General features: G+C 41.4%; 1 protein-coding gene across 1 annotated transcript in view; it reads right to left on the minus strand.

Moving 5' to 3' along the window:
* Positions 1 to 285: 285 nt before the first annotated feature.
* Positions 286 to 16,828, minus strand: part of LOC132885426 (GTPase IMAP family member 8-like) — a 35,227-nt gene continuing 18,684 nt past the window's right edge. The window contains exons 3-6 of the mRNA XM_060920087.1: positions 7,468 to 8,145; positions 7,078 to 7,128; positions 4,004 to 4,642; positions 286 to 1,683 (exon numbers count right to left, since the gene is read on the minus strand). Coding sequence (XP_060776070.1) covers positions 413 to 1,683; positions 4,004 to 4,642; positions 7,078 to 7,128; positions 7,468 to 8,145 — 2,639 coding nt within the window. The 3' untranslated portion in view covers positions 286 to 412. The remainder of the gene's footprint in view (positions 1,684 to 4,003; positions 4,643 to 7,077; positions 7,129 to 7,467; positions 8,146 to 16,828) is intronic.

The raw sequence follows: 16,828 nt of genomic DNA on the forward strand, positions 1-16,828 counted from the left end.
CATGTTCATGTCACGCGCATTGCGTTTTTGTTGAACACAACTTCAAAATAAAAGCAATGCACATTCAGTCCATGCATGAGGTAAAATTAGAAAATACGTTTATTTTGTAATTTCTAATTAACCTTACGCGGGCCGGTCAGAATGAACCAAAGGGCCGGATGCGGCCCGCGGGCAGTAAAATGCCCAGGTCTGCTGTAATGTAATGTAATGTAGACAATATAATCAGACTGGGAGTTCTCATTAATTCTGATTTAAAAAAAAAAAGTATATGAAGAAAGTAATGTAATTTTAAATATGTAGACCGATATATATTTTTTTTGTGTGTGTGTGTGTGTGTGTGTGTGTGTGTGTTTGTGTGTGTGTGTGTGTGTGTGTGTGTGAATGTAAACATCAGAAAAGTATCATCGAGCGGTTACAGGATAATGCATGTCTTTCCTTTGCTCTCTTCTTTTGTACTTTCGTATTTGTTTTTAAGACGGGAACATTCTTCTTTTTTACTTTCATACAGCTCTTTGAGGAGGTCATAATCCTTTTGGTGCTTATCAACCAATTCTTTTATATATGTTTTATGTTTAGTTTCTAGGTCATTAATCTCCTCAGCTTTTCTTCGAGCCTCATCCTGATGTTTGGTCTCCATTTCTTTCTTTTTCTTCTCATACTCATTTTTCATTTCCTCACGTTCCCTGTCTTCTTTTTCTTTCCTTTCTTTGTCTTCTTTCTCTCTCTTTTTGATCTCCTCTTGCCTTTCTGCTTCGATCTCCTCTTTCAGTCTCTTTAGCTTCTGTCTCTCCTCTTCTGTTGTCTGGTTCTCTTTGAACTGTTTCTCTTTCTGTTCTTCTTCTTTCTTCTCATATTCTCCCCTCAGTGCTTCTTCCTTCTCTTTAAAAGTGTTTTCCCTTTTACATCTTTCCTCTTCCAACAGTTCTCTCTCTTTCTCCAGAGTCTTCTTCATCTGTTTGAGTTCTTCTTCGTATTTGGCCTTCAGAGCCTCTCTTTCAGTTTGCATCTGCTCTTCTCTCTCTTTCAGTATCTCCTTTTGTTTCTGTTGTATTGACATCTCCGCCCCCTCAAACATCTCATTAGTAAAATAATTGTTCCTGTTGAACTTTATCATTTCTTCAATCATTTGGAGAAGCTCGCCAACTTGGGTGGTATCTTTTATTTTGTTATTAAACAAGTGAACTCTTCCACCACAGTTCCTGATTAGCCTGTTCACATGTACATGATTACTGTGTTTGATATAATCTTCTAGTGTTTCATCTTCCAAGTCATCTCCTCGAGTAAACAGCACTATACTGTACTTTGTAGCCTCAGGACCAAACATCTTCTGAATCAGATTCAGAGTTTGCTTCTCTTCCTCAGTAAACCTTCCCACAGTCAACACAATGATGAAGGCATGAGGTCCTGGTGCCAGCATTGAGATGCATTTCACAATTTCTTCTGTTACCTCTTCAGTTGATAGTGTGGAGTCAAAGAGTCCTGGAGTGTCCACAACAGCTACTGATTTACCCTGGACTTCTCCAATTCCCTTCTGGCATATTTTGGTCACAGATGTCAAGCTGGTGTTACACTTAAATTCTTTTCTTCCTAGTATAGTGTTTCCTGTTGCACTTTTCCCATTTCCAGTTTTTCCAATCAGTAATATTCTCAGACAATCGGAGACACAGTTTTCATCCTCGGCACCTGAAAATGACACAGTGGCTTATTAATTCAATGTCTGATCCACAATTTATCTTTTTTTTCATCTTCAATGCTTTTATCTTGGTGAGAACCAAATGTCCTTACAAGGATAGGAAACTCTGGCAGTTTTGACATTGTGGTGACAATTATCTTTCCCATAAGGAAAACTGTTTGTTTGTTGTGGGGTTTTGGTTTTACAAAAATTGTGGCTTTGATTTAAAAACTAAAAGTAAAAAAAAATCTTTCCTTTTGCTTCCTGAAATTACATTTAGGGTCAGATTTAGGTGTAGCAAAGCATTATTTAGCTGCAATTAGGGCTGTGCGATATATCGAATATACTCGATATATCGCGAAAATTCTGTGTGCGATACATAAAATTATTATATCGTAACTATCGAGTATTTTATGGTCATCTTCCGACTTGCGTTTGTTTCGTGTTTGTTTAAAACCTTTCCCGGTGGTTTTCTCCCTGTCCCTCAGGCAGTAACGTGAGAGGCTGCCTAAGGGTAAAGAAAACAATAACGTCACGCACTCGCCAACCAATCCCGGGCGACATCTCGGTGCTGAAAGGAACTTCCGGGAAGATTTTCTAGTTTCGGTTGTGTTGCCAGATTGGGCGGTTTTAAGTGCATTTTGGCGGGTTTTGAACATATTTTGAGCTGGAGAACGCTAGCAGTATCTGGCAACACTGCCGGCGGGAAGATTTCCTGGTTCTGGTTTACAGCGCTGACTCAGTTCGTGCAATTGCTGGTGTTGCATAGACTACCGTGTGAGCTCTGGCAATTTCAGCGACAAATTACTTCCTAAAAGAACTAGTAAGGGGTCAGTCAACTGGCATTTTTTGGATATCATGAGGAGGACATGGAACAGCAAATGCCAGTTTGTAAAGTGTGCAAAAAAAAACAAAAAACCTGTCATCACGAAAGGCAGCAGCACTACAAATATGTTCCATCACCTGAAACTCACCCGGTACAGTATGAAGAGTCTCTTAAACTCCGAACTACTTGCCCACGAGCTAAACCCCCCCCCCCCCCCCACGGGCTAAACAAATGACCATAGCAGCCTCGTTCTCCAAAGCCACCCCATATGAGAAAACGAGTCAGAGATGGAGAGCTATAACGGATGCGATCACTAACTTCATTGCCAAAGACATGATCCCAATTAGTATAGTGGAAAAACCAGGCTTCCAAAAATTACCAAACACACTCGATCCCAAATACGAGTTGCCTGGTCACAGACATTTTACAGAGAAGGCAATACCGGAATTCTACACATCTGAGAGGCAGAGCCAGAAAACATTCAGTTCAAAAGTGTGCAAAGAGAAAAATGATGTTTTGCAGATCTCTCTCTTCTCTCCCTCAATCTCTCTCTCTCTATTGTGAATGTTCCAGTGGTTCTCAGTAGTCAGGTTAATAGCTTGGAGATCTATTTTTTAAAATAATTTAATGAAGGAGCACTTTTCTTATTTAGGCTAAATGTCTTTCTCAGTGTTGAGCTTGCACTTTATTGGTTTGAGCTCTGAGCAGCTCTGTATTGTGTTGCCCCTTTGTTGCAATTTTCAAGATTGTTTTTGCAGTTTGTGCCACGTCTTTGTTGAATAAAAATAGTCTTATTTCAACTCAATTGTGATGAATCACTAACATGAAAATTTAAAATGTGTTGTTGAAAACCACCTGTAAAGTTAACCAAGAATGTTATTTAATCTGCAGGGATTGTAGTGAAAACAGTAAAGAGTAAAAGTTAGATTTCATGGGGTCCTTTAGAGGAGATTTAAATATATCGAGATATATATCGTATATCGTGAAATGGAGAAAATGTATCGGGATATTCATTTTTTCCCCATATCGCACAGCCCTAGCTGCAATAATTAATAATTATATCACAACGCAGTAAATATTTATGTACAGTATCAGTCAAAACTTTGTACACCCCTACTCATTCATGTTTCTTCTGTATTTTGACTATTTTCTACATTGTAGAACAATACTGAAGACATCAAAACTATGAAGAAACATCTGGAACATTTATGGAATTATGTGGAAACAGTAAATAGTAAATAATAAAACTACAATAAATAGCCCAATTCCACAACTGTAGTAATCCATATTATGTCAATTACCGCTCAACTAAGTAAAGAGAAATGATATCCATCATTACTTTAAGACATGAAGTGACTTTTAATTAATAATAATAAAGAAAAACATTGAATTAGGTATGTCTAAACTTTTGACTAGTAGTGTACATAGATTAAAAAGTAAAAAATAATAATCTACTAATACAGACATTACATAATCAATATTTACACAAATATTAAACTACTCACATATTTCCTGTTTTGCTTCAAGTTGCCTGATTCTTTTCTTCATTTCAGCCAATTCGTCCTCTAGCTGTTTTTTAGCTCCATCTTTTTGTGCTTCGATAAACATCGGGAGAGAATAAATCATCTTCATATCTGTTACTCGGTCTAACAGTTCTGACACCTGCTTGCTTCTCCTTTTTTTTTCTTTCTCCAAGATCATATATCTGCCGCTACACACTGTGCGAAGTTCTTCCATTTCTGAACTCTGCTGTACAAAGTTAACTGCAGCAGCTTCATTAATGTTCTCACTGGTAAAAAGAACTATACTATGATCCCAGACCCTTGAACTAAAGATTCTCTGAATCATCTCTATTTCTCCTTTGTCATCATCAGTGAGAGGACCAACAGGAACGATGAAAAGAAAAGCATGGACGGGATTATCAAAAGTGACATGGTGGAGAATCTTATGCATCACTTCCTCATCTGAGAGATGAGCGTTGTAGAGAGCTGGCATCACCATCAGACTGAGAATGTGTCCACAGACTAATCCACTCTTTGTAGTTCTCGGGCCCAAAATAAGATCTGATATAGAGGCCTTTAGATCTTCATCACTTCCATACAGCACCAAGTTCAACTCTGGCACTGAGGAATCACTTCCTGGTACTGAAATGGAAAGGAAGTATGAAAAGAAACCTATTTAGATGGTAACATATTCTGTCCATTCAATTGATGAGCATTTATGACTGCTGTAGATCTTTTGTAACAGACAGACAGACAGACAGACAGACAGACAGACAGACAGACAGATAGATAGATAGATAGATAGATAGATAGATAGATAGATACTTCAAATTCATAGACAATTTCTTTTACATCAGATTCAGTGAAATTGTTGGCAAAATAATTTAGGCAAGAACCCAAATCCTGAAAAGAGTAAATCTGTAAAAAACTTAGGGTAGTAAGCTGTTAGCATTTCATTTTGAAATGATTATGTAAAAACACAGGCAATTATAACAAACTCATTTATATCTCATTTACATTCACTCACTGTCCACTTTAATAGGAACACCTATACACCTGGACATTCATGCAGTAATATAATCAGCCAATCATGTGGTAGCAGCACAATTCATAAAATCACTCAATGTTTTTTTTTTTTTTAAACTCGAAAGACTGTTGTGTGTGAAAATCCCAGAATTTCAGCAGTTTCTGAATGTTCAAACCATTCCATCTGGTACCAACACCCATGCCATGGTTAAAATCACACAGATTACATTTTTCCCCCATTCTGATGTTTGTTGTGAACATTAATTGAAGCTCTTGGCCTGTGTCTGTATGATTTTATATATTGTGCTGCTGCCATATGATTGGCTGATTGGATAACTGCATACTGTAAATGAGCGGGTGTGCAGGTGTTCCTGTTAAAGTGGATGGTGTGTGTGTATACAGTGGATATAAAAAGTCTACACACCCCTGTTAAAATTGTAGGTTTTTGGTAGGTTTTGGGGGCATATATAAATCATGTCACTGTGTTATCCACATTCAACATGATCTAGAAACCAGCAAAATTTAGTAACAAGTGTCATGGTGTGATTTGAAGTGTAAAGTGTGATTTATTTCTCATTCACATTTCTTCTTTTTAACATTAGTTTAGTTTTACTTTCACACTTTAAGACATTTTCAAAGTTTGTACTTTAAAATTACAAAGAAAATCACTAAAGAAGGGTAGCACGGTGGTGTAGTGGTTAGCGCCGTCGCCTCACAGCAAGAAGGTCCGGGTTCGAGCTCTGTGGCCGGCGAGGGGTTTTCTGTGCGGAGTTTGCATATTGTCCGTGTGGGTTTCTCCCCACAGTCCAAAGACATGCAGGTTAGGTTAACTGGTGACTCTAAATTGACCGTAGGTGTGAATGGTTGTCTGTGTCTATGTGTCAGCCCTGTGATGACCTGGCGACTTGTCCAGGGTGTACCCCGCCTTTCGCCTGTAGTCAGCTGAGATAGGCTCCAGCTTGCCTGTGACCCTGTAGAACAGGATAAAGTGGCTAGAGGTAATGAGATGAGATCACTAAAGAAACTTTTATACTGTTTTTTGAATATGAATCTGATATCTTTAAATTAGTTTTTGCCCTTCATTTTTTTTTACCACTACTACCTCACTTTTTTAATAATTAGCAGGCTTGTAGTACTCGAGTCTACAAGAGGACTCAGACTGAGGATTAAGACTCAAGTCTGACTCGTGCCCTAATTTTAAGGACTCGTGACTTGACTTGGACTTGAGCACTGATGACTCAAACTTGGACTTGTGCATTAACTGCATTCAGACTCACAAATTGGAGATGAGGACTCAGATTTTTTCTTTATTTTTTGTAACATACCATAATAATTTGGCATAAGATATTTATATGTACATTAATTTTTGTACTAATTTCGTGCAAGAGAATGCACATTCATCCGTTCAGATGTCATGTTCAGGAACAAATTAACATTAATGGCGCTAAAATGCCTGGAGAGAACGCCACTAGGATTGTCCGCTTTGCTTATACAGACTTCTCGTGCAGTGGGAAAAAAAATGCACTGCGATGTGTTCCATATGTAGAAGAACTATCGAGGAGACGACGAGGACAACCTCAAACTTCAATCGTCATTTGGCAAGACTCCACCCAGAGAAGGAAGTGACACGCTATGTTCATTGCTCTGTTGATAGTGGGCAGGGCTTGCTCGTTGAGTGATGAACTAGCTAGTGTTAACCCTCTCTCATGTTATTTGCCCTGTTGATAGTGGGCGGGGCTTGCTGAGCGATGAACAAGCTTTTTATCTGTAGCCTGTTAACTAAAATGGGGCAGTCGAGCAGGAACGTTAGTCCAACACAGCAGCAGAGATGGTTTCACATAAAGGCAGTAACAGCCACCGTCAAATGGTGCAGTTGGAGTCTTGTTCTCGGACTCGATTCAGCTCAAGCGTGGATTTGACTTGGCCTCAACTCGAAATTTTTTTTAATGACTTGGACTTGAACACTGGGGACTCGAGACTGGACTCGGACTCGAGGTTTAATGTCTCGACTACAACACTGATAATTAGCAGCATGCATATTAAATACTCACTCCTTGCCGAATGCTCTCCAGTCTTTTTCTCTGGCAGCAATGCACTTAAACCTTAAATTAAATGAATAAAAAAGGTAAACTATTAATAAACTGGTGTTACATTTTTACTAGTAAACATGAGAAACTAATAAAGTTAAACAGATGGGTTTAACAAAGCTTTCAGTTGAATGGCTAAGCTACAGGTTTGACATTTTACAACAGAACAAACAATCACAAAAAGCCACAAAGTTTAATCCTAACCAATACAAGTAACCAAAATTCATTAAAAATCCAGTTACAGTTCTATTAACCTTAGAAGTCACAATTCAAGTTATTATATATACCCATTGGCTGTTGTGATACCAGGCAGTACTGGCAATACTACATATTTATGCTTAAATAGACACTTACCAATTCGACCCAAGACGTTTCCCATTACAGTTGACTTGCTCTTCTCCTTTATGTCATCAGGACGATCTGATGTTGTTCTCTCACTCTGTCTCACAAGGTTATCAGTTTGGAAAGATTCCACAGGCACATCCTCAAAGCTCTTACATATGAGATGATCTCCCCCATTCTTTTTGACCATATTTCTGATATCATCAAAAAGCCGAGAACGTGAATCCTTATTTTTCCCTAGTTGTTTATATTTACGATACTGACAACATTTTTCAATTAATCTTTGAGAGGCGTCTGACTTTTTAGAATCGGCGTTAATACCAATCACAAAGGCATAGTTTAGAGCTTGTTCACTGAACCAGTTTAGTAAAAATTCCAGGTGGTTCTTGTCCTCCTCTGTGAAGCTGTGAGGCTCTATCACAAGTAAAAATGCATGAGGTCCTGGAGCAGAAAGATATGCACACTCTTTCAGTTCTTTGGATGGAATCCTCAGTGGAGGGTCAAACAAATGAGCTGCATTGATGATGGTGATGTATGTTCCTTCCACACGTCCTTTGGCTCTTTCACTGTGCTGCTTGACTGAATGTGGCGGAGCTTCAGTCTCAAATGCCTCTCTTCTCAGGATAAAATTCCCTACCTTGCTGGTGTCTTGGAGACTCTTCCCCAACAGAACAATCCTCAGCTCAGACACTATAAAAAGCAAACAAACAAACAAGCAAAAAACAAATAAATCTATAAAGAGTGTATGTTTGTAATATGAGGTGAATCCATTACTCTTAGTTAAATGGATTTCACAAAATGAAATATCAGGCAGGTTAGCACGGTGGTGTAGTGGTTAGCACTGTTGCCTCACAGCAAGAAGGTCCTGGGTTCAAGCCCAGTGGCTGATGAGGGCCTTTCTGTGTGGAACGATGGGTGGTAAAAGAGAGCAACTGGACTTGCTTGAAGATTCTTGAAGACGTTTCACCTCTCATACGAAAGGCTTCTTCAGTTCTGTCTGACTGGTAGGGAGTATCAGGTATTTATCCTCTCATGGATGAAAAGCTCATCTAAGGTGTCGTTGAGTCATCCTGTTGGTGTGGGTCACTGGGGGCTGAATGTGAATGGCCTCGAGAGTCGTTAGGGTGATCAATGGATTGCCCGTTAAGGTGATCAATGGAATGCTGATTCTCTCTGTCCTCCTGTGAGCCACTGAAAACAGCTGGGTTTTGGTGTGCATTCAGTTGTCTGGGAAGTGTGCCAAGGACTGCATTGTAGGTGGCTGATAAATTATGTCTTAGACCCCCACCTCTGTTCAGTGATGGCCATTCCAGGTTGACAAAAATGGCTTCTTTAACTCCTCGCTCATACCAACGATCCTCTCTGGCTAAAATGCGTACGTTGGAATCCTGAAATGAGTGTCCTTTGTTGTTAAGATGAAGGTAGACAGCAGAGTCCTGGCCTGAGGAACTGGCTCTCCTGTGTTGAGCCATACGCCTGTGAAGTGGTTGCTTGGTTTCACCAATATACGAGTCCGTGCATTGCTCACTGCACTGAATTGCATACACCATGTTGTCCTGTTTGTGTCTGGGTATTCTGTCCTTAGGGTGGACCAATTTCTGCTTCAGGGTGTTACTGGGTCTGAAACGTACCGGAATGTTGTGTTTGTAGAAGATCCTCCTGAGTTTCTCAGATAGACCAGAAATGTAGGGAATGACAATGTTCTTGCGTTTGTTCCTGTTATCCTCCTTGTCCGTTATGTTCCTTTTCCTGCTCTTGAAGAAAGACCAGTTGGGATACCCACAGTTCTGAAGTGCTTTCCTGATGTGATTCTGCTCCTTCTCTTTTCCCTCTACCGTTGTAGGGATGTTCTGAGCCCTGTGTTGCAAGGTCCTAATGACCCCCAATTTGTGTTCCAGTGGGTGGTGAGAATCGAAGAGTAGGTACTGGTCCGTGTGTGTGGGTTTCCGGTAGACCTCGATGCTAAGGCTTCTGTCTTGTCTAATGTGTACATCACAATCCAAGAAGGCTAGATTATTCCCACTTACGTCCTCCCGAGTGAAATTGATGTTGATATCCACTGCATTGATGTGTTTAGAGAAGGCTTCCACTTCATGGGCTTTGATTTTAACCCAGGTGTCATCCACGTATCTGAACCAGTGGCTGGGAGCAACTCCTGAAAAAGTGGTCAAAGCTTTATGTTCCACTTCCTCCATGTAAAGATTGGCCACAATAGGGGACACCGGTGAGCCCATGGCACATCCATGCTTCTGTCTGTAGAAACTTTCATTAAACTGGAAATAAGTGGTAGTCAGGCAGAGGTCAAGCAGGGTGCAAATCTGGTCCGTGGTGAGGTTCGTTCTATCCAGTAAGGTGTTGTCTTGAAGGAGTCGTTTTCTAACAGATTCAACTGCTTCTGTGGTGGGAATGCAGGTGAAAAGAGAAGTGACATCATAAGAAACCATGGTTTCATCTAAGTCTAGTTTGAGGTCTGCAACTTTAGTAGCAAAATCTTGGGAGTTTTTGACGTGATGTAGCGTATTCCCAACAAGAGGAGCCAGGATGGTGGCTAGGTGTTTGGCAATGTTATAGGTGACAGAGTTTATACTGCTGATGATAGGTCTGAGTGGAGCTCCTTCCTTGTGAATCTTGGGGAGTCCGTATATGAGAGGAACGGCTTCCCCGGGGTACAATCTGTAGTACAGAGATCGGTTGATGGCTTGGTCCTTTTCTAGTTGTTGCAGGCAGCTAACAACTTTCTTTTTGTAACAACTGGTGGGGTCCCGTTTTAAGGTTTCATAGGTGGTTGTGTCGCTGAGGAGACTGGTCATCTTTGAGTGGTAGTCCGCTGTGTTTAGCACCACTGTGCACCTCCCTTTGTCGGCAGGAAGGATGGTGATGTCCCGGTCTCTTTGAAGCAATGTAAGAGCCCTCCTTTCTTGGCTGGTGAGGTTGGAGGGGGGTGCTTTTGCACCGGACAGAGCAGCTGATACCTTTAGTCTAAGTTGTTCTGCCTCTGTGTTGGTCAGGTTGTTGTTTCTGATGGCTGACTCTGTGGCTGTGATGAGATCTACCACTGGTATCCGCTCTGGTGAAACTGCAAAGTTAAGTCCCTTGGATAAAACATCTTTCTCTGGTTGGGTGAGTACCCTGTCAGATAAGTTCTTCACCCATTTCTCTTCTATGTCCGGTTGTCCGGAAGTCCTCTCATCCTCTTTGCACAGTGGTGCTAAACACAGCGGACTACCACTCAAAGATGACCAGTCTCCTCAGCGACACAATCACCTATGAAACCTTAAGACGGGACCCCACCAGTTGTTACAAAAAGAAAGTTGTTAGCTGCCTGCAACAACTAGAAAAGGACCAAGCCATCAACCGATCTCTGTACTACAGATTGTACCCCAGGGAAGCCGTTCCTCTCATATACGGACTCCCCAAGATTCACAAGGAAGGAGCTCCACTCAGACCTATCATCAGCAGTATAAACTCTGTCACCTATAACACTGCCAAACACCTAGCCACCATCCTGGCTCCTCTTGTTGGGAATACGCTACATCACATCAAAAACTCCCAAGATTTTGCTACTAAAGTTGCAGACCTCAAACTAGACTTAGATGAAACCATGGTTTCTTATGATGTCACTTCTCTTTTCACCTGCATTCCCACCACAGAAGCAGTTGAATCTGTTAGAAAATGACTCCTTCAAGACAACACCTTACTGGATAGAACGAACCTCACCACAGACCAGATTTGCACCCTGCTTGACCTCTGCCTGACTACCACTTATTTCCAGTTTAATGAAAGTTTCTACAGACAGAAACATGGATGTGCCATGGGCTCACCGGTGTCCCCTATTGTGGCCAATCTTTACATGGAGGAAGTGGAACATAAAGCTTTGACCACTTTTTCAGGAGTTGCTCCCAGCCACTGGTTCAGATACGTGGATGACACCTGGGTTAAAATCAAAGCCCATGAAGTGGAAGCCTTCTCTAAACACATCAATGCAGTGGATATCAACATCAATTTCACTCGGGAGGATGTAAGTGGGAATAATCTAGCCTTCTTGGATTGTGATGTACACATTAGACAAGACAGAAGCCTTAGCATCGAGGTCTACCGGAAACCCACACACACGGACCAGTACCTACTCTTTGATTCTCACCACCCACTGGAGCACAAATTGGGGGCCATTAGGACCTTGCAACACAGGGCTCAGAACATCCCTACAACGGTAGAGAGAAAAGAGAAGGAGCAGAATCACATCAGGAAAGCACTTCAGAACTGTGGGTATCCCAACTGGTCTTTCTTCAAGAGCAGGAAAAGGAACATAACGGACAAGGAGGATAACAGGAACAAACGCAAGAACATTGTCATTCCCTACATTTCTGGTCTATCTGAGAAACTCAGGAGGATCTTCTACAAACACAACATTCCGGTACGTTTCAGACCCAGTAACACCCTGAAGCAGAAATTGGTCCACCCTAAGGACAGAATACCCAGACACAAACAGGACAACGTGGTGTATGCAATTCAGTGCAGTGAGCAATGCATGGACTCGTATATTGGTGAAACCAAGCAACCACTTCACAGGCGTATGGCTCAACACAGGAGAGCCAGTTCCTCAGGCCAGGACTCTGCTGTCTACCTTCATCTTAACAACAAAGGACACTCATTTCAGGATTCCAACGTACGCATTTTAGCCAGAGAGGATCGTTGGTATGAGCGAGGAGTTAAAGAAGCCATTTTTGTCAACCTGGAATGGCCATCACTGAACAGAGGTGGGGGTCTAAGACATAATTTATTAGCCACCTACAATGCAGTCCTTGGCACACTTCCCAGACAACTGAATGCACACCAAAACCCAGCTGTTTTCAGTGGCTCACAGGAGGACAGAGAGAATCAGCATTCCATTGATCACCTTAACGGGCAATCCATTGATCACCCTAACGACTCTCGAGGCCATTCACATTCAGCCCCCAGTGACCCACACCAACAGGATGACTCAACGACACCTTAGATGAGCTTTTCATCCATGAGAGGATAAATACCTGATACTCCCTACCAGTCAGACAGAACTGAAGAAGCCTTTCGTATGAGAGGTGAAACGTCTTCAAGAATCTTCAAGCAAGTCCAGTTGCTCTCTTTTACCACCCATAGTTACTATGACCTGGATGACTGAGAATATTCACAGACATCTTCCTGTGTGGAGTTTGCATGTTCTCCCCATGTCTGTGTGGGTTTCCTCCAGGTGCTCCAGTTTCCCCCAAAGACATGCAGATTAGGGTAATTGGTGGCTCTAAATTGACTGTAGGTGTGACTGGTTCTTTGTCTCTATGTGTCAGTCCTGTGATGACCTGGCAACTTGTCCAGGGTGTTAGAGCTGTGGTCAAAAAATCGATCCACGATTCGATATCGATTCACGTGAAAAAAACACGATATCGATCCAACAACATGTGAATCGATTTCTTCCAGGTGCCTATAACACTTTTCTCGAACGCGCAAGGGACTATTTTCTCCAACGCGCAAGGAGCACTATAAAAGCGGGTGCCGGCAAAACGGAACTTATAAAGAAAACAAGAAGATGGACGAAGCTGCCCGGTTAAAAACACAGCCGGGGATGAAGTCGGATGTGTGGAAACACTTCGGCTTCAAACGGTATGAGGACAGAGACGAACTGGACAAAACGAATGCAGTTTGCAAGTTGTGCCAAATAGAAGTAAAATATCTGGGCAATACCACCAATCTAAAGAAACCATTTATCCAGGCACCACCCCGAGACAGCTAGTGCTAAACCTGACGCGAAGCAGACGGCACTTGAAAATGCATTTGGTGTGAAATTTCCCCCACAGTCTAAGCGTGCTATGAGCCTTACAGAGGGAGTCGGGATCTTTATTTGTAAAGACCTCCGCCCCTACAGCGTAGTCGAAAATGCTGGGTTTAGGCTACTAGTAAAGAGGTTAGAGCCACGCTACGTCTTGCCCAGCCGAAAACATCTACGCGAGACAGTAATTTCTTGACTGATGAGCTTTTTTTTTTTGTGTGTTCAGAAACCCAGACCTGGGTATGTTATTTAACTAGAAGAGGGCCACCAAATGTCATAGTTTGTTACACTCTGAGACTTATCAGTCAAACATAATTTCTTGACTGATGAGCTATTTTTTTGTGGTCAGAAACCCAGACCTGGGTATGTTATTTAACTAAAAGAGGGCCACCAAATGTCATAATTTTGATTTAGACTTCAAATAAAACCTGGATAGGTTTCATTCCAAAATAAATAAGCTTTCTTTCAAACTTGAACTCTTGTCTCTCTGTGTGTCCCTCTTACACATACACAGATACAAGCACAAACAGACATGGCGCTGTTTGTCAATAGGGTCAGTTTTTATTTAAAAGTTTTAAAGTGACAATACAGCAATATGTACATGAATCGATATCGAATCGAATCGGATCAAATCGTGGATCGAATCGGATCGTGACCTAATGAATCGAAATCGAATCGATCCAGGAAATCCGGATCGATTCCCAGCCCTACAGGGTGTACCCTGCCTTTTGCCCATAGTCAGCTGAGATAGGCTCCAGCTTGCCTGCGACCCTGTACAGGATAAGTGGCTACAGATAATAGATGGATGGATGGAAGTATCAGGCAGGTTGTTTCTGAGATTTAGTCAGATATTTTATTTCTTTTATTGAACATTTTTCAGCTTGCATCATAATTGGACCCATGTGAAAAAAATTTGATGATCATTTCTATAGCAGGCGTGGGTGTAGTTTAGCAGGAGTCTGCTGCAGGAATGTGACAGAATGAACAAATTAACCTGGGTGCATCTTAACAAGCGCTCTGTGTGTGTGTGTGTGTGTGTGTGTGTAAGAGAGAGAGAGAGAGAGAGAGAGAGAGACTAGCCTCAATACCAGGCACTGTCCGAATGCTCGATTTGCCTGACCAAGACGTTCGGGCAGAAATGTTTTAGCGCAGGGGTTTTCAAAGTGTGGGAGAGTCAGCCCCCCCTCAGAGAGCAAAGAAACAACAGCGCCCCCCCTCACAATTTTTGTTGTTGCTATACTTAATGTTCTATTCGTATTTTTTAAAAAAATGGCTGTTGTACACATTTTTATTTTTATCTTTTACACATTTTAAACATCTGTGCTTTTTAAAACATCTTTTTTTAACACATTTTAAACATCTGTGCTTTTCTTTTTAAAACATCTTGTTTTACACATTTTAAACATCTCATAGCGTCGTTAGCTAGCACCTCTTGGCAGACAACACACTGTGGCAGTGGAGCATCTTCAGATCCAGTCCATGAAAATCCAAACTTTAAATAATCGTGGTCATACTTCCTTCTCTTTTCAGTCCCCCCAGGATTTCGCGGGCCTTTTTTGTGATTGTTGCGGGCTAAAATGTCTGCTGTTGCGGGGGGGTTTCCACAAAATTGCGATGAAAGTTGCGGTGTCTTTTAGGTTTTTGTTGCGATTACATTGCGGGAGGAAGTGAAAGTTGAGAGAAATTGTTGCCATTTTCTCTTTGTGATTAAAATTGAGTGATATGTTAAATATTAAGTTATTACAGAAAAACTTTTGATTAAAAAAACAAAGACACTGAGAAATGGTCCTATAAACAACTTTACCAATATAAAAGATTACCAGGACTACAAAAATGCAGAAAAATAGGCTTTACTTATCCAAATGCACCTGTTGGTTCAAAAGTTAAAGTGCATCAAACCTCACAGCACAATATGAAGTTACCTTAAAATATAATATAAATGCCTCAGCTTTCATGTAAGAAAAAAAAAACTATTAATACTAGTACTGTGTGCAGGCAGTCTCTCCTGAAGACTAAATTAAACAATAATTATAAACTAATAAAATAAATGGCTCAGGCTTCATAAAAGAAAAAAAACAATTTGAACAGAATCTCACAGTATGATGCTGAAGCTGCCTAAACAATGGAAAATAAAATACCATTTTGGCAAAAATGTTGGCATCCATTAATTTCTTGTATTAAGTAAACAGTCCTTCACTGTAAACATAACACACTTTCAGTAACAAAATTTAAGCCTATATAAACACTGTCTCGCACATGCAGTGTTGCCAGATACTGCTGACGTTTTCCAGTCCAAAATATGTTCAAAACCCGCCAAAATGCCCTTAAAACCGCCCAATCTGGCAACACTGTGCACATGCTGCTTCTCTTGAACGTATACACAGAAGTAAGGCGGAAGGTAGTTTGTCGACGTCACCTCAAGATGACGCCAACGATTGGTCAAATTTGCGGGAAGGTTGCGGTGATTGGATATAATTGCAACACCGCCCTGAATTCGCGGGGATTGGTTGAATTTGCAAATCGCAACATTGCGAAATCCTGGAGGCTCTGTTTTTTTGCTTGGCCCAGACTCTGTCTCCTCACTCACTGTAGCTTTAGGTACTAAAAATCGATCCATTTTGTCGCTGGCAAAGGCTAGCTGAAGTTCGCTAAATGTCCGCAATAGTAACTTATTCTGGTTTATGCTTCCTCACATTGCGCCCCCCCCCCCCGAACTCTGGCGCCCCCCAGGGGAGGTGCGCCCCACACTTTGAAAAGCCCTGTTTTAGCGAGTTAGGCCCATTTGGGCACACCTATGGTTGGCTTCTTTAAGCACAAAAATGATTTCAAGCGAATACATTACAAAAAACAAGACGTATTAACCAGCATCCTCGCCACCCCTGTGATCATTGTTTTGTTTTTTCTTACCGATTTTTAACAGCAATTCTGATTGGCTCGCTTCAGGCGCACGTGTGCATTTGTGTGCATGTTCTTAAAGTGGTGCATATAGTGTTTACCATCCCCCTATCAAGTAGCATCTGTGATCGGGGATTTTCAGCAGTCAAAAGAATCAAAAGTGACTGGAGATGACACGCACACGCACACACACACAGAGCCTGCACACGCGTACACAGAGAGAGAGAGAGAGAGAGAGAAAGAAAAAGAGAGATGCATTTGTGGGTAATTATATGGATCTGTGATGCCTGCTGGAAGAGAAGAGCAGGGAGGATTGGGAATCAAGTGGCAGTCGTTTGTTTACACCCAATACCAAAACTTGTAGCGTCCTAGCAACCATCGCAAAGACGTGGACAAAAAGCCCAGAAACGCTTTATTTACCCAGGCAAAAATGATACAGGATTTATCTTGTAGTCTCCTGATCCCCAGATCTTTAACCCAGCCTCATATAAAAAGTTGTCCTCCTCTATGCTCTTCCAGGTTTTCATCTGTTTGTCCATGCAGAATGATGTCTGCAGCACCAGGTAGATTGAGATGTCGGGGAACTCAATGGATGGATAATTTTCCAACTCATAATGAATGAATAACTTTATTTAAACACAATAAGTTGATCAGCAGAGCTGGTGGGGTTGTGCATAT

The sequence above is a fragment of the Neoarius graeffei genome, chromosome 4, assembly GCF_027579695.1.
Source record: "Neoarius graeffei isolate fNeoGra1 chromosome 4, fNeoGra1.pri, whole genome shotgun sequence".
NCBI classification, from domain to species: domain Eukaryota; kingdom Metazoa; phylum Chordata; class Actinopteri; order Siluriformes; family Ariidae; genus Neoarius; species Neoarius graeffei.